This window comes from Cuculus canorus, chromosome 9 (genome assembly GCF_017976375.1).
Source record: "Cuculus canorus isolate bCucCan1 chromosome 9, bCucCan1.pri, whole genome shotgun sequence".
NCBI classification, from domain to species: Eukaryota; Metazoa; Chordata; class Aves; order Cuculiformes; family Cuculidae; genus Cuculus; species Cuculus canorus.
This window is the reverse complement of record NC_071409.1, coordinates 8822925-8842069: the sequence shown is the minus strand read 5'-3', so window position 1 is coordinate 8842069 and position 19145 is coordinate 8822925. Positions and strand designations below refer to the sequence as shown.

Genomic DNA, 19145 nt, shown 5'->3' with positions numbered 1-19145 from the left:
ATGTCATGCCTACTACAGTCATTTAAAATCTTTAACAGGTATAGTGTTCTTGATCTTTTATTAAGCAGGAAGGTTTGGAGAAAGTAATAAATGTGTTCAGAAGACAACCTATTTTAACAGAGTTGAAGGGAGATATCACTGCTGAACTACCACTGAAGTGAACCTCTGGGACTCCAATCCTGCCCTTCACATAAAGGGGCACCTTTGTAGTAGGATTTTGCTGCAGTAAATCTGCACATTACTTATTCTACAATTATTCCAGTTTAAAAGTGTAAGTTCTGGAATGGAAGAAAAAAATTTTAGTGATTTAGCCATCATGGATCTGATCCTTGTCTAGATGAAATTCCTTGACATCATTGAAAATATTAGCTGAAGAATTGGTGCAGGTTTAATATTTCAAAAAGTAATTTTATGCAGTTGATGTATTTATGGCAGCTACTGTTGTTACGAACAGAAAAACAAGAAAAATATCTTTGTTCAGTATTCAATGAAAACATAATCTTTGAAAATTCATTGCGAAGTACATATCCTGTTTGTTTGTAGGCAATTTTTTTCTGTGACTGCGATGATGAGTATCAGGGTTCCTTGTGTGAAGAATTTGATGCTTGTCAGAGCCAGCCCTGTCAGAACAATGGATCCTGCACAGATGTAGCGCAGAAGCACAACGGGAACAATTTCACCTGCAGCTGCCCACCTGGTAGGCTTCGCATTACGCTTTGAATAATGCATTTTTGTTTTAACATTCGATGCATCTCTCTTGCAGAGCAGTGAACTGTGTGACTTCAGATACTGGGAAAGAAGGAAGATGCAACAACAGCATAAGGGCTGTTTTTAAATGGCTGTGGAAGAGTTTTTACCTGTGAAAAATGCCGTTGAAAGACGTTGAAAGAGAGAGTTGAAGTTTATCAGCCTGGGAAAGAGAAAGCTCTGGACAGACCTTAGAGCAGCTTCCAGCGCTGAAAGGGGCTGCAGGAAAGCTGGGGAGGGGCTTTTTACAGGGGCATGGAGTGATAGGACTAGGGAACGGCTTTAAATTGGAAGGGGGAAGATTTAGTTTAGATACTAGGAAGAAATTCTTCACGCTGAAGGTGGTGAAGTGCTGGCCCAGGTTGCCCAGAGAATTGTGGCTGCCCCATCCCTGGAGATGTTCAAGGCCAGGTTGGATGGGGCTTGGAGCAGCCTGGTCCAGGGGGAGGTGTCCCTGCCCATGGCAGGGGGGTTGGAACTGGATGGGCTTTGGGGTCCCTTCCAACCCAAACCATTCTGTGATTCTTTGAAAGCACACATTTGAACCATAACCGAAGGGAGTGAATTACTCGTAACAACTGGAACTTCATCTACTATGAAGAGAGTACCAAAATTTATTTTACATCAGCTTGTTTTTATTCTATTTTTTTTCCTTTTAGTGTATGTTTTAAGTATACATTATAACTTAACCTTTCAATAAACATACCTTCATTGTAACTAATAAACAAACAAAAAAATTTTCTTCAGTTGCACCAATCAAATGGAAGAAAGTTCTCTCCATGCTATGCAGTTGCTGGATTGTTCCTTAAATATTTTCAAAATCTAAGCTGATTAACTTAAATTTTGAAAATATTTAAAAAATTCATAAACTACACTGAGTAATTTGTGGGCTTGATTAACAAACATGTCTGAGTTCTCTTATGCTATTTTAAGAGCATTTGCTTTAAAAATTTGATCAAATAAATAGGAACATCTTAACTGAAATTAAAATTGAACTAAATACAATGATCATATACTGGAGAATAAATTAAAGATACATACTGATGGAAAAAGCCTTACTAAGTGGCTATTAGAGAAAACTGCTATGTGGTGGATGCAAGTGTCACTTTGATGTTGCTGCCATGTACTATCTTCTGAACTGGGTTTCTTTTTTCCATTTAGAAACTGTTTCTCTAAAATATAATCTATGCCTTGTTGTTTTCATTTTTGTTTTTTCTCCTTCTCTGTGGAACAATTGTGATCTCCTATTGGGGAAAAATCCCTGTCAAAATTCAAAGTATTTTCTTCTACAAAACTCCTCCTATTTTTTGTTTTTACTCCTTCTCTGTGGAACAATTGTGATCTCCTATTGGGAAAAAAATCCCTGTCAAAATTCAAATTATTTTCTTCTACAAAACTCCTCCTATTTTATGTAGTATAAAACAGAGCTTATAATAGATGAAATTAAATTATTTGATTTCCACATGTGGCAGTATGGTCAAGTCCCTCTGTAAATTCTCAGGAAGCCAAATACAGTTAATTTATTACATTCTAGAACTTGCAAGGTCCTAAATCTTGACAAAAGGAAATTTCTGAAGATAAGTATCAGCACAAAATGAATAGGTGTAATGATTCTTAAAGTGTATTTCACCAGAAGACTGCTTAGAACCTCTTAATTTGTAGCACTTGCAACATATTCTCTATGAAATTCCCGAATCATGTTCTCTTTGTGGCGGACAAAATATACCCTATAGATAATAATAAGATGGGACATTTATTTTCATAAAACTGATATAAAATTTTATGTCTGGCGAGTTTTCTGGTAAGTTATAATGGCAGTCGCAGGAAGTCAGATTCTGGCAGCGAGTTGCAGAGCTACACAATTGTTTCTGCCTTTCTGTGCTAATGTTCTTTTGGATATATGTTGAATTTCAGCCTAATTTTTATCTTTCGCAAACTTGGTAACAGTTTGAAGACAGAAAATGTTGAAATGAGTTAAGCATTTTCAATACTGTGTTATGATTTGTAAAAGTAATCACCTGAATATGAGAACTTGCAAAAAATAAGAAACATATAGATGAAAGAAATCAGATTATTTAGTCTTCTATGATACTTCACACTCTTTTTCCTTTTTCTCTCCTGTAAAGGCAAAATCCTAGTCCAGGCATACCCTCTACCTCACCTTTGGGTCTTTGTCTTAGTTACCTGTTCATACCAGTGTGTTTACAGTGTCACCTATGCATTGCTTGCTGGTCTTTAACTCCAGCTATTGTGTTAAATGTGGTTGTTATGGAAGTTATTTACAATTAAACATAGGGTTTCTTTTAAAAAATCAAGTGCCTTGGTATGCCCTATGTAGCTTTTTCATGCATCTGCAATAGTTTCTTGAAAGTAAATAAAATTATAAGGGGAATGCATTGTATTTGTTAATGAATTTAAGTTTAGTGTGTTTAATAATTTAGATTGTGTTCTGTGGTTTCGTTCACTTCTTGAGGATGTTATAGACATCAGACATATGGAACAAATCAAACTTACGGTCAAATAGTACAGTAGGCACAATCTGTGGCTTGTGAACTTAAAAGAGCTTATTTGGAAGAGTTTGCAACTGTGCTGAGCAGTTCTTCACAGCTCCCACTTAAAATAAACACTCTTCTTGAAGCCCAGAAGTAGGAGCAAATGACAGTCGTTCAGCATATGCACAAAAAATCCGTAAAGTCAAGTCTTGTTGAAAATCTTACTAAAGATTATTGACTTGAGATTCAAGATGTTGGAAAAACATTAAAAAATGACTTCTCTTTTTCTTATATGAGTGCTGCTAAGGACCCAACACCAACCCCCACTATACTTGTGCTGTTGGAATAATTGTAAAATACAATCGGTATTATCTCTAGATTTCCACTACTTATTTGTGTTTCTCCAATGAAGTGTAAGTTCTAATTAATTTTAGAAGTATAAATATAACCTCTGATTAATTTTATTTCTCATCTTATAAGAAATTAGAAGACTGCCCTGGATTCTATTTCTTACTTTGGTTATTTTTATTCAAGAAAACTGTTTGGATGACCTAGTAATCCGTTTAGAGCTAAAACCTTATTTTCGCAATATTTTCTGAATGTTGTGCCCTGTTTTGTAGGTTACACCGGAGAGCTGTGCCAGTCAGAGATCGATTATTGCATCCAACAGCCATGCCAAAATGGAGGTACCTGCTCATCCAACATCAATGGATTCAGTTGTCAGTGCCCAGAAGGTAAATAGCAAAGATCTGTCTCGTTCCTCATACAAACTGGTGTTTTGCAGGGTGTACTTAGTCTAATTTTTCTATTTATATATATCTTTAAATATCTTTGAAGTTGTGCCTTAGGCCATAATTATATGCTGAAAAAAGCCCAGCTGAGAAATCTTTGTATGATCAGCGATAGTATATAAGGTGTGGTAGGAGTTTAGTGTTTCGATATGGATGTGACACAGAAATGTTTTCTCATTCTCTGGCACCTCTATGGCAGAAATCAGAGAAAAGTGAATCTGAGGAGACTTAGTGTGTAGTCTCATTTTTGTGTTGTCCAATAAATGTGTGAGAAAAGATGCCTCCTTTGTATTTGCGTATTTCTGTGTATGGGTCAGTCGGCTAAAATGTCTGTAAGAGCAGCAATTCAAAACTACAGAAATTGTTTCGCTCTCCACAAACTTTAACTCATTCTCCTTTCTATTTGGACTTATTCCTTTGCCTACATGAAAGCTTTTTGATGATTCTCATTGGTAAACTCTGTGAATGTAACTTTGTGAAATAAGGGGACACGGCACTAAAATGTATGCTTTCGTGACGATTTTCTGATTGTGATGGCAGATGCCTAAATTGCTCATAGGAAAATTGTCAGGAGTGAAAGCTTTCAATTATGAAGCCTTCTAGTAGTTATTAATAATGAAGATTAGAACCTTGAACTAATTATATTTCTGTTCTAACTTGATCTGTGGATGTTGTTTTTATTCTGCCTGCACCTTTTGCTTGCGCTAAGAGCAATAAGCACTTGCTCAGCAATGAAGATGATTTGTAATTTCTTTAGAGTGATTCCTTGCTTTTACAGAGTGTTATGCTTTAATGAGTGACCCACTTAGCGGCTGTGTTGAAACCCAGACACTGACATTTTGTCAGCAGTGCAGATCTTGCATTTGGCAGAATATTGAAAATAGTTTGCCTGAGAATTAGCTTAAAATTCAGCGAGGAAATTATTGGTTGTTAGACTTGGTCAATAATTAGCATTTTTTTTTTTAGGAAATCTGGTCAAGGATCTTTAAAGATGCTTTGCAGGAAACGATCTTTCCAATAATAAATGCTTGGAAAAATAGCTACTGGGATTTTTGGTTGGTTTAGGACTGCCGTATTTGTTTCTGAGTGTGGCGTACCTTAATTGCTTGCTCCTGATGACCTATTAGTGACTATGCTGACCATCTCTCAACTTCTCTCCTACCACCATTTGAGACGCAGGCTGTGGGACAGGGCTGCTGGTGGGCTGAGGTCCTGTGATGCCCGTGTCGTGCACCCTCAGCCGTGGGTGTGCGGTGGTGCTCCAGCTGGGGAACGGTGCTTGTAGCACAGCTCTTCAGCGCCCTGCTAGAAGGCATTTGTGCCTTGCTGTGTGGTGGTGTGGCTGCTCTCCTGCTCAGGGAGCTTTGTGCCAGCGGCAATTAGCTGGTGAACGGCAGCGGGGCAGGCTGCCAGCTCCCACTGGAACGGCCACAGGCACTGATGCTGCTCTTGCAAGTGCCCCAGCTGGCTGTGCCAAGGGCCCCGCACCTTCGCCCCGTGCCATGAGAGAGTCTTGGAGCACAGGAGAGGAAAGCCTGCCCTTCATCTCCCTCCAGAGCTGTTCTCCCCAGAGAGACTGATGGAGAAGTTGTCTGATGGGCCTCTGCCCGATGTGGAGATTGCTTATTAGTAGCAGCTTTTCTGCTGCAGGAGAACAAGTTACTTTTAGTTCTCCTTTCTTGGTTTTACTCCTGTTTGATTACCTCTTTGTTTTGTCACTTGGTCCCTCAGTCTTCTTGCCTGCTTTGTTTCTTGAATATTTATTTTTCACTGTTTCCTTTCCCGTTGATCCTGATTTGTCTTTGATAAATTTCCAGTTGTTTCTGTTGAGTGCTCTGCTTTAACTAGGGTTATTTCGGCACTGCCATTCTACTGTCCCAGCACTTAGGCTGTATGCTTTGCTCTTTTTTTCCTTCTGGGTACAGTGGAACCATTTTCTTAGTATTCTAATATTTTTGTTTGTTGATACTTCTGTACTTATTATGTGTTACCAACCTGTACTCATTTTCTGCTTGGGATCTCGGGGCTTTCTATGGTTTTTGGACTTTCCTTAAAGATACGGTGTGCTTTCTGACCCTTCCAGAGGAAAGAGAAAAAAAATTAATAGGCAACTCGAGGAAGTACCTCTCTGCTTTATAGACTTTGTTAACAGGTAAACATGCTTTTGGGTCACCTCTCTGAAAATTTCTGTGCAGAATTACCAATTTGAGTTTCCCGGCATCATTTCTGTGTTTCGAAGAGCAGCTATGTTAGAGAGAGGATAGAATTGGGGGAAGAGATATTACTCTGATTGCTTATTTGTACATCTGACATACTCACATGGTGTAAATGTTTTCAAAAAGCACTGGGGCAACACAAGAAAAAAAAATCTGGAATACGTATATGTCTCTTATTAAACTCAGCTCTCATACATTGACCTGTTTTATTTTCAACACAAAATAATCCTTTGGAGGGGATTGAAAGTTTCAGGAATTACTTTCTGGACTGCCCGGGGTTATTTCCCTTAGAAAGAATAGTGTTGTACGTGCCATGTCTGATTCTCAGAACCCTGGATGTGAGAAAATCATTCTTATGTTTGCAGGAAAAAATGCCACCTTGTGTGCATAGTTGGTCTTCTTGAGTGAGCATGTTATAACTGGGCAGAGGTTCTCCCTGACTCCCTAATAATCAGCATTGTTTCGAAGAGCAAATGCTTTCCATGAAATTATAAAGCTGTGTTTCCTACTTGTATCCTCACCATAAAGAGAGGAGACGGTCTGTGCAGGGCTGACGGAGTCTGTCTGCAAGGGCCAGAGCTGTTGCTCTGGAGTAGCGTGATGGGTCTATTAGGCAGTAAGGTATATTTTTTCCATCTTGTTCTGGAAGATCTACTAATGCCAATGAAGTCGGGAATTCAGATACTTAGTGCAGGGAAAGAAAGGATTGATTTAACAAAATATACTGTCAACATTTACCAATGACTGCCTTTCCCATGATTCTTCTTTTGAGGTATTTTCCTCTCACGGAGACCTATTTTGAGAGCTTTTGTTTGGGTTTTGAAAAGATGTGGTTATTTTTGTAAACATATAAAAAGGATAATTAATTGAAAATTGCAGACGCAGTTACTTGCAGCTTTGCTATTTTTAGCATGTCTGCAAATTTTCCATTAAAAATAAAAAAAACCCTACCCAAAACTCATGATAGGTTTCTGATTTAAGTGAGGTCTCTCCGTCTGCTGCTATTCTCCTGCTGTGCTTTAATAGTAATTGCTTGTGGAGAAGGGCCTTTCTTTCCATAGTGCTAATTCAGCACTACGAGGTAGCCAAGGAGTTTATATATGTGTAAAAACTAAAAGACTGGGATATAATGTGGTTAGGTAGAATAGGACAAGAGAAGAAAAGTGATGGGAAGTATCACAAAGGCCAAAGAAAAAGATGATGGAAAAAGGAGTGAGATAGAGACAATGAGGAATGTGCATTTCTTTTAAAAATGGGATCTATAGTTCATGGAAGATGCTTGCGATAACTTAGAAGGTGAGATCTGAGGCACTGTAAAAGCAGTGTAGAACAGATATAAATATATCATGATTAGACTTTAGACAATTTTACTCTTTTAAAGAGTCCCTTAGTAAAGAAAATTTCTTTATGTTTGCAGATTACATTTTCTGCATTGTACATTTTAATGTCTAAATTATGTCAAAAAATAAACTGCTATCAACTGAGTCAACTTGTATGAGAGAAAAATTGGTTTTTATACTCAAAATTATAATGAAGGAGCTTACGCAATACTATGGACTGAAGAATTTGTTCACAATTTTGCCTCTGTTATTATTATGGGGATGATTGGGATGTCATATGTACTTACAATGGGGCAGGGATCTTTGATCATCTTCTTTGAAGTTTCATGATAATAAACATAAGTTTAGGAAATACTACCTTCAAATGATTATGCAAAGAAATTTCTAGGTATTCTAAAAACCTACATGTAGTAAACTTCTGTCAACCTGAACGGGGATATTTGAAATTTATATTCAGAGTGATTCCATAAATACCCACATCACTGATTTTCTTTCACTTAGTAATGTATAAATAGTACTGTATTGACGGTGACATTAATTCATTTTATTTGAGATGCTGCTTGGAGTTTTATAAATTTGGTTACTTAATTTTCTTTAAATCACTGAGAATTTATGTAAATTGCCAAAGCACCCTGAAGTAGAATTCAGTATACAAATAATACAAAAAGCTGGTTGGAATAAGCAAATGTAATTACAGTAAGTGGTTTACTGATGAAGAAACTGCTTATCCTTGCTTAGATAGATATTAAATGAATATAATTCTTTGTTAAAACTTTTTTTTTTTAAAAAAGTGTGTTGGTCTGATCATGTTTTGAGGAAACACAAGTCTCATTAGCCCGTTACACATGACGTTGATAGCATGAAAGGCTTGGTACTTGTGTGTATATGTATGTATTTTACATATTTTAAACATTTGGAGAGCCTTTGCTATTTTTGCTTATAAGATACCGTTCAAATGAGTTGGTAGTGGAGAATAGTTTGAACAAAGACATGAATAAAGCATAGATCAGCCTTTATTACAAAGAAATAAACTTCTGTTGTGGCATGTTTCTTAAGTTCTGTTACATGCAATTTTAATGTCCTGATGATGTGTACAGATGAACGGTGTTCAGCGTTACAGGAAAGCATTAATCTTTGATAACAATAGCAAGTATTCAGCTGACTAACACATAAAACTGGCTTGGATTCTCATGATTTTGCTGCTTTTTCTATGCCAAGGGTGCCTGCTACGACAGAAGTGGCAGAAATCTTTTAATTCAGATTAATATCCTTTTGAAAAATATTCATCAGCAACAATGGGTTTGATAGCCAGCCAGAAGGAGATAGGTCACTACGGGGAGGCAGCGCGCTGAGCAAAAGTGTCCTGAAACACCTTCAGGTATTTCTGGAAATCCTGGAAAGCAGCAAGTTTATGAATGCTCTTCGGGCGGTTTCTGCGGTTTAAAAAAATGAAGTTTGACAGCTATAGAAGACGATGAGTTGTGATTCATATGTGTCAATTTGCAATAGCAGCTAGAAAATTTGCATTGTCACCATGAATTTTAATTGACCAGGAGAAGTTATCTGCCTAGATTAAGAATAGTTTAAGTTTCAAGATCTTCGCTTTTTCTGGGCTTAATTGTTCACGTAAAAGCCTTTTTCTGTATATATATATATAACACAGATTTGCTTCTAACTCCTTTAGTTTCATGTACAATAGACCTATCTATTATCTTGATTCTAGGAAACTAGGTCACAGAGCTGTTGCATATGGAAGTTTTCCCAAGGTTACTGGTGACTAGAGAATGCAAAAGTCATCATGTTACCATAAGATAGTTTAATTTACCTGAAGAACATTTTGTTGTTAATTAAAAAATTTTATGGCTGTTTAGTTTCTGGAACTTTCTGCTAATCTAATGTTTTTACCTGGCATCTTCCCAAATTGCTCTTGTTTTTAATAGACTCCTTAATGCTTTAACGGGTTTAGCCTCTGTTCATCTTTATCTGTTAAGCCTTATCTAGACTAACTGCAATTTAAATTCTTACAATTACATCTTAATGATTTATTGTTTTCTTACGATAAGTATCTTTTTTTTTTGCTTTACGGAATTCTAGTGAAAATCCATCAGATATCTTGTTTATTTACCTTATCTTTATTTCTTCATAAACCGGTTTTCTCTAGGGAAAATAACAAATTGCCCTTTTTTTATTATTATTTATGCCTTTATTTCAAATCCAAGGGGTTTGTAATCTCTAGCCCTGGCAATTCAGACTTAATTTTTCACATTTGTATAATTCTTGGAATTAGGTCTAACGTAACATTCAGATAAGTTAGTTGTTCCACAGACAATATAAAAAGCATTTGTATTTTCAGGAAATGTTTAACTCCTTTGATTTGTACATGATTCTTTTGCTTTGAATAGACAAGTAATTAAAATTCCCACCATGATAGGAATTCTTGCTTCTATCCAGAGTTTTTCTATCTTTGAAACATTTTCTGATCTAGTTTCTATCACTGCCCTGGAGGGCTGTAGCAGTACATGAAGAATATCCCCTGACTTAGTGCTTTTATGCTTCTTGACAACTAGCCAAATGGTCTGACCCATGTAACACAAATATTATATTGTGGTTTGTAGCAGTATAAATCTTGTCTAATAATGCCTTTTCCATTTACCTTCTGTATTATTCCTTTGGTGAATTTTGCGTTTAGGTCTTACAAATCACCAGTAGCCTTTACAGTTCAGTCATGTCCCGGTTACACCAATAATGACCCCGATGCAGTGTTTGGTTCCTGTTAGCTGGCTGAAGAGCAGTTCAGGTGATATTTATGCACAGATAAATAATCCTGATTTAATGTTGTTCTTTTTCCTCCAGCATTTGATCCTCTTTTCTATCAATACAGCTCTGAGATTTTCTAATTTATTCTTTGCATTGTTTGTTTTCAATAATTTTATTGATATGGACATAAATGTATGTTCAGAAATAACAAAATAATAGAACTTGAATTCAAAATAATAGAACTTCAATTCAATGCATTTTTGGATATTTAACTCATGTGTAAGATTTAAACTTCCAGAATCAACTAAGGATATGTCACAGTGCAAAGATAGCACAAGGGCAACATGTTTCAGTGTATTTTAAACCTGCATATGTTCCTGAAGTGCTTTGTCACTTGAAACATTAGCCATCTGCCAGTAAGCTTCACTTTGTAGGGAAGATTATTGCAAAGGTTGTAGCGAAGCAGCATTAGTGTCATTGTATGACCTCAGATCTCCTTGATCCTTCTTTATCCGGTGTCAGAGTTAGTGTAGAGATTTCACCAGACTCACTCCTCCTGGGAAGGGTTAAAAGTCCTTTTAGATTCTTTTACGTTTGTCCAGGATTTTATGATAACACTACAACCATATTTTTTTTTTGTCAGCAAACTGCTGCTGGAATTAGATTCTTGATTTTAGGGTTTCCATTCTATTCAGTTTCTGATGGTTGTGCAGTTATCATCTACAGGAGGGACCTCTAATACGGGATTCCACAGTATCTATTTTTAAGCTCTCCCTCTTCAACACTGGTACGCAGGTAGCCCTGATAAGGCTCGACAAACAATTAGGGCCATAGGATAGTGAAATGCAGAGGGCAAAAGGCTTTTGGCTGTTCTTTGCCTGGCCCTGCCAGACCTGCTCTTCTTTCCTGGTCTGTTGCTGAGATACTCATGACTAAACTATAAAAAAATTCAATCTGTAGGTTGCTTCTTTTTTTAATTACATTTTTTTCTTCAGTGGGGTTATTTTTCTTTGTTATTTTGTTCCATAGGTCTGGCATAAGATTTATGATTCTAAGAGGGAAATGTGGATTTTAAAGTCATTTCTCCAGGACCTACGATTATGAGGATGCCACTAAAATCCTGCTGCCAACAGTGCCTAAGAATATCCTAGTTTTGTCTGGAACTCACAGGACAGATGTGGCTTTTCCATCTTTTTTTAGTCACAATAACCCAAGTTTTGTTAATTGTCTCAGTAGATCCTTGCTGTACACACTTGTGGGTTACTCACCTTTGTTTAATATCCTCCTCTTTCTGATACACTTTGCTGAGCTTTTGTTATCTATGAAACATTGAGCACGTCTCCTTGGGAAAGCCCTCAGGATAAATAAAATTAATTGCCAGTATTCTCCATTTTTTTTTTTTTGATGTGCTGGAAACATTTAACATATTTATTCTGATTTATACATGATGTTGCTTCAATAAATCACTGCCCCTCCTGCTAATAAGAAGTATCTTCTTGTAAAAGATAGCTTTTAAATTATCGAAGTTCAAGTAAACTTGTGCGACTTTAGAGGCTGTTATTCTTAACACATTAATAGAAATTTAAAAAGGTCAGTTTTGGCTTTTCTCTTTTTCCAGGCAAGCCCATTCCTGATCTTTAGAAAAGGTCTTCTGTTTTTCTAGCCAGATAGACTTTGTAAATGGCATAAGCACTGTTAGATTCAACAAATATATTTGCACTTCACTGCCTTAATCACATGATAGTATGATTCTACCTGAAACATTTTATATCATACAGTGTTAATGGGCACCATTAGAGCTTACTTTATATAGGAAATATGTATTTTTGTAGTTTTCACAGTATAAAAGATTAGTATAGGTATGTCAGTGTCTTACTTATAACTTACTTAAGTTATTTAAGCTGTATGAATACCATAATGTTTGCTAATCAAAACCATTTACTTCTTTTAGGGTTTCTAGGGAGCTCTTGTGAAGACAAAATAGATCCGTGTGAGTCATCTCCCTGCCAGAACAATGGAACTTGTTACGCAGATCGACTTGCCTTCTCCTGCAGTTGTAGTTCTGGATTTACAGGACCTACCTGTGCTCAGCTGATTGACTTCTGTGCTCTGAATCCTTGTGCACATGGCATTTGTCGCAGTGTTGGAACCAGCTACAAATGCCTCTGTGATCCTGGTTTGTACCAGTTACATGTTTTGTAAATCTTTGAATATTTTTTTCAATATGTAGGTTTCAATATGTACGTTTCAATATGTAGTTTAAAATTACTTCCTTTTTTCTTTACAGTATATAATCCACATTGAGCAGATGTTCTATCTGTTTAGTGTGGTGATAGGAGTCTACACATTATATTTGGAAAATCAAAAATTGCAGAATGAGCAGAAAACACCCACTGAGGTCCATATGGCTTAGTTGATATCTACAGCTGTATTATAAAACCATTATCTGCAGGATAAATCTTTTGTGGCGAGGTATCAGTGTAATTGAAACTAGAAAATTTAGTAGAGAGAATGGAAAATATGACACAACATTTGGGAAGGAGTGGGAACAGAAAAGGTTACTGAACAAAGGTAGAGAAGGTGAAAAAAATGGTTACTCCAGCAGGTTACTGTTACAATTACTTGTAAAGTGGATGAATACAGCTTGCGTGCAGTTTATCAGCTTATCAAGGGTTAATAATAAACACACTGAACTACATAAAGATATTACCATACGTTAGTATGAACTCAGCATCAATGTGCCATCTCCTAGACTTCTTTGTACAGGAGTCTTTCACTTTCAGACATCTCCTTGAATTCATACACAGTATTTTATTTTTTTTTAGATACATTAATGGTAAGTTTATTACATACTGTTTTAAAAACTTTAGAATCTGCCGTGTATTTTTTGTGTTCAGTTATAGGATGCCATTGTCCTTTTTTTTTTTTTTTTTTGTGAGGTATTTGACAGAGGATAAAATTTCTTATTACAGAAGCAAAGCGCTGCAGAGTTTTGCTTATATGTGTGACCTGAATGCCATCCTTCCTTTATGCACTGTTTCTACCAGCAGGCATAGTGTCAGCTGGATTTTCATCTGTGTTACTTCTGCTTCAAAAAATTAAACAAGAGAGGAATTTTAAACACTTCCAATTAGCCCAAGGTCTGTGAAAGTCTCCTTGCTTGGTAGGCAGTTTGGTTTCTGTGTTTTCTGTGTACAGATTTGAAGAACGATAAAAAATGGTCATTGTACTTGCATATCTGCAGAATTTGCAGAACACATACAACGAGGCATTTTTTTGTGTGTGTTGGCTTTCATATGTCAGCATTGTTAATGATAACTTACATCATCTAAGGGCTTGTGTAGGAAAACTAATTTTTATAAGTTAACTTGGAAAGCAGCCTAATACTTTCTAATATTCCGATTTCCAGAATGGAGCGGAAAAATGTGTAATTTCTAGGTTGAATATACTTATTTTTCCAATTATTGCTGAGAGGGAATTCAAAAGCTTATACAATGCTATTTTGTAGTATGTGTGTGACTTTTCTATTTGCCTGTAAAACTTTACTTTTAAATCTTGAATTATATGCTTAGGCACCCATATTAGTAATGTTGATCACTCGGCTCTTTACAGGTTACAAAGAAATAGCCGGTGTTTGGACATCAGATTCATAGTTTGCGTTGTGTTTTCATGCTTGCCCATTGTTCAAGTACTAATCTGAAAAAAACTCTTGCGCTCATTTGTTGTATTTCTCATCTGGAGCTCGGTTCCTGAAACCAGTGGGATCCTATTGTGTCTGTTCATAGAATGTTTATTTAACCCCTGGATCCCAAAGCAGTTTCTCCCTCCTCTTAAACATTTTGCCCTCTTTGCACTCCATTATTTTAATAGACCTACTGTTAATCAATTCCAAATGCAGATATTTAATAGATTCTATTTATTTCTGTCTGACCCAGAGTGAGGAAATCTATTTAGAAAATGGACAGCTTAAGATCACAGCAAAATTTTCATTTGGCTTTCTTAAAGACTTATGGGTATTGAGTTTGAAACAGCAAAGCACATGTACAGACATAAACACCTGGCCTCCTGGTCTCTACTTTATAAATAGATATGCTAGCATGTATAAAGCATTTGAGGAAAAAAAAGAGGAGTGTCAGAAAAAATTCCACAGGGTATGGAGAGTGGTAGTAACTTTAGAAGTAGTAACATGGGGTGTGTTTCCTCTGCACTTGACTTTTTGCTCATGTAGCTTAATAGATGGTTATAGGAGAGTAAGTTCATCTTCGTGCCTTTTTGGAGACAAGTGCACATTTGCCTGTAGCAGTAGCAATTTTTCTTTTCTCTGCTTTTCCTTTCCTACTTTGTGGAACTAGGGTAAGAAATGCAAGCTCTGGCAGAAGTGAGTTTAGGTTAATTCCAGTTCCAGACTGTTTGTGAGCCCTTTATTGCCTCTGTTTCCTCATCTTGTTTCCACTTCTGAATTAAGACAACCCTCCATGCAATCTGGCCATGGCTGGTAAGCATGCCTTCCTACTGTCCTGCCATCTGGAGCAGCTCTTCTCTCTTTCTCTTCTGTAATTGCTATATAAACTCAGACTTGAACTGAATGTGTTTATTTCTTGGCTATAGAGCACACCGTGTTAGTGAGCAGCCGTATATCAACTGATACCATTCCCTGCAAAACAGAGTTCTCTTGCATTATAACCCATTAGACCGTCCCATAAATATGGGATTTTTGTCCTGCTGCCTTGATTTGCTGAAGTGTTAAATGTGGATAAACCCAGAAAATCACTATCGAGGAGCTAGCGTCTAAGAAAAATCCTAAAAAGCTTTCAACTTTGTTCTTTATTGATTTATAAAGGGTGTAGTAAGCTCTCAGCCTCTCTTTTGTTAACCTGATAGCATTATCAGATATTCTCAAAATGTTGACAAGCACTGCTCTATCTTTTTCTCTGTCGATTGCTTTTAAAAGCTTGAACAAAACCCATGGCTTCTCCTTCTCAGCCCGTATGACACAGATTGTGTGTTCTCTTTCAAGTTTTCTCCCTTTGCATTTTTTATCCTAGCCGTGTGCAAAGAGAGGGCACCTCGGCACGTAGCGATCCAGAGACCACGCCAGAGAGCACCAGACGAATGTTCTGGCCTCATCAAGGCAGCATCCCTGATGCTTAAGCAAAAGAAAGATTTGGGAATCCAGAGGAGAATGGCAACAGATCTGTTCCTGCCTTTGTAAAGACCAGTAGCAGAAGGACAGTCATGTAGTGGGAGAAGAGGTAATGTAGGGACATCTTTATTTTAGGGCTTTCCTAAAATAAAGGAAAATCCATTCCCTGGCCTCTGAAGATAGCACACCAGAATGGGACCATCGTTGGCAAAGTCTACTGGAGTTCATGAAGGTGCTGTTACTGAAGGCATATCTAATTTCTAGTGATCTGGAAAAAAAGTTCAATAATATTAGTTGCTCTCTTTGTAGTTGCAATGCCCAATGTGTTTTTTTTCCCTGCTCAGGACACATCAGCTGGAGAAGTGCTGTTAATGTGGGTATTGTTTCTTTCTGAAGATGTCCACAGGGATGATAGTATAGCTATGTTTGGCATTCCTTGTGAGCATAAAAGCAGCAGAATCATCATTTTCAGAATGCATTCTTCTGACGTTATCTATGAAACTGTGCTTTGAAGTTATCTGTCTGAAGTTATCTATGAAACTGTGTCTCAGTTTCCGTCTAAATTCTTTAATAAAAACAATAAAAATTATTTATGTAGTCTTTTTGAGGGCACGTGTGAATTGAATATAATACATGGCTTATGTATCAGTGTAATTTAAAAGCAGTAATAGGCAGTGAAATCCTTGTTAAGAATAATAAGGTGGGTCTCAGCTCTGCGAGAGGGAACTTGCCTTTCCCTCGGACTCCCTGTCCCACAGCAGAACTTCCTCCATCACAGCAGTTCCAGCAGGAGGGAGCTGCTGGCACCAGGGTGATGCCAAAGAGGGTGAAATCGTGTGTGGGCGAGATCTGCCCTCTCGTGGAGAGAGAAAAGATCTTTCCCTCGCTGTGTGCAGCGTCTGGCAGCGTGGGTTGGGTTAATCGCAACGAGGGGATACGATAGTTCATATGGATTTTGGAAACCAGACAAATTCTCAGACACAGATTTCCCTCTGCGCCTTTTGAAAGGTGAGAATTGTGCAGTACATGGAAAATTGAGTTTTTTTCCTGTCAAAGTATCTACTTACATCTGTGTTCAACATAGGGAATTCTCATGCGTTTTCCTTTAATTTTTCTGATTTTGATGGTTTGCAAGTTGGCCACGGATTTCATGGCATAGAGATAAGCTTTGTCACCGTTTACCATAAGCTGGATAAACTTCATCATAGGCGAATAAAACCCCCGTAACATTTAGCATAATTAATTCTGTACTGGATGGCTAACGGCTTTTGTCCCAAAATGCCTCATAGTAAGTTAGTAGTCCAATTATTTACTATGAAAAGATAATTTTGTGCAAAATCAAATAGGTAATATTGCATATACTTATTGTGTAGCACTGACATCTGTTGTATCTTCATACAGTTTTACTTTTAATTATCCATAGGGAGGAAGGGTGTCGGAAGTGCTGTCAGGAGGTGGCATTTATTATCTTTTCTGTGGTTCTGGTGTTCCAGGAGAGTGAATAGAGATTACCACTTACTAAGATGAGAATCTGCCCCTCTCTAGTTCTTTGCACACGAAAGATACCCTCATTTCATGTCTACAAGTTTTGCTGCTAACCTGAGATTATCTGAAGGAGTAAAATCACACTGCAGAATCTACACTTTGTTTTAGTCCTTTTCCCTGTCATCTTTCTTCAGGCTCATGGCATCTTTATTTATTGCATGCTCATTCATCTGTTGCTTTTTCAGCTATATGTAGTGAGTAAATAAAGATTTTGAAAAGCATATAAACACTTTTGAATGCATGAATGATGGATTGCAAGTACATATTCATGATATTGTATCACACTAATAGGAGGTTGAGGGGAGTTTCAGCTATGAAGAGTCAAGAATGCTAAATGGTTAACTGATTTAAACAAAATTAATCCACAGTAGGGGGGTGGGGATAGTGTCCTTATATATTATTCACATCCATGACTTATCTTCTCTATATGACTGTTAGTGAAAAAAATGGTTTTAATATGAAGGCATATTTGAAATAGCTTTTTTTTTTAATGTGAAATGTGTAGATCTTCATCAGAAGGAAATTTCAGGAATATTAAGCAAAGCTGACAAATAGAGGCAAGATTTTTTTTAAAACAAATAAAAAGATTTCCAATCTACATTGTTTTCAGTACCAGACATATATTATAACCCAACAGGAAAATGAATGTGCAATAACCACTGCATACAAAGTGTCTCTGGGACACCATAGCATGGGCTAGAATGTCTATCTTCACCTTTGCATGGGTGGGAAAAGAGATGGTGCTATGGTTTTGTGAAGCCAATCATTTACAAGAACATCCAAAGCACTGATTTGTGTTAATTGTCCAGTCAATTCAGTTGATGTTACCTGCAGCAGTCTTTGTGTGGCTTGAGAGGGAGGTAGGCTGTGTGATGCCTCAAGTGAGATGCTCTGACTTGTGGTTATTAGCGGCATAACTGACAGTTGAAAAGATGTAGAAAACGCACGAGTCTGGTCGCTCAGTCATTTGCTGTAATTTCTAGGAAGGGAGGTAAACATTATGAAAGATAGATGTTTCAGTAGAAATATTTGTAATGATTATATTTCTTCTTTCAAAAAGGTAATAACATATTTTGTTTAATTTATCAAATTCTGAACCTTCCTTTAATTTGGCTAATTAGGAAGTACTCTATGATTCTATGATTCTACTCCCTGTGCCCCCAAAGCAGGGGGAAACTATTTAGGAAGTCTGAAGCTAATTGCACCATACTTTTTGCATTGGTCATGCACACCAGCAATTTTACAGTTCTCCTGTGCTAATGCTTGTCTGTCTCAGAGAAAACAGTGCTTATGCTGCATTTAAATGCATTTTTTTTGACTTACTAAGTATAATGACCTATCTATTTTTTTTCTTGTTGGTGTATTGGGTGCCTATAAATTTAGACATTGTTTCTGGAGTTGGAAAGCCCTTACCTTAAGAAACAAAACAGAAAAAGAAAAAACGGAGAAAAGGTGAAAGAAGTAAAAATAAAGAAGGGAAGAAGGTTTTTACTAAGGAAAAATATAACCTGGGTCTATTGAAGAGAGCTTAGATAAGCTTCTTGGTTTCAATGTTATAGTCTTCAAAATGACAGAGCTTATGAATTTTCATATTTAATACCAAGTAGCCAATATGATCAGGCAAACATATTTTACCATTGCACCTAGTTTATTTCAGCTGTTACACTATACTAATTTATGCTGTTACTTAATATGAGTAGGTACTACCTTGACCTAATAAACTATATCTAGAGAGCCATTGCGACTGCTGTTAAGACTGATTACTGCATGACATACTAAATAATGAGAAAAGTGCTATTTGAAGTGGATTAACTCCTTATTTCTCACCTCTTGATGCAAATGGCTCAGTGGCCATTAGCAGGTCTCATAACTTTTCTGTGCTTCTGCTTTCTCTGTCCACATAATCGGACCGCAATACCTGCATATGGCTTAGGAATACTGTAAAAAATAATTATCTTAAAGTTTTTACAATTTTTTGACATTGTACAGCATTAAATTTACAATACATTAACATTCTAACTACAATTATCAGTCTGATGAAAGGTGGCTTTGATGCAAGGATCCGAGAAAGCTACATGATACGTTGGTATTAATTTATTCCTTTTTATGATCAC

The 19145-nt window shown here is 36.9% G+C and overlaps 1 protein-coding gene across 1 annotated transcript in view; it reads left to right on the top strand.

The window, feature by feature from the left end:
- Positions 1-19145, top strand: part of DNER (delta/notch like EGF repeat containing) — a 114601-nt gene that overhangs the window by 77453 nt on the left and 18003 nt on the right. The window contains exons 6-8 of the mRNA XM_054074881.1: positions 544-697; positions 3860-3973; positions 12295-12519. Coding sequence (XP_053930856.1) covers positions 544-697; positions 3860-3973; positions 12295-12519 — 493 coding nt within the window. The remainder of the gene's footprint in view (positions 1-543; positions 698-3859; positions 3974-12294; positions 12520-19145) is intronic.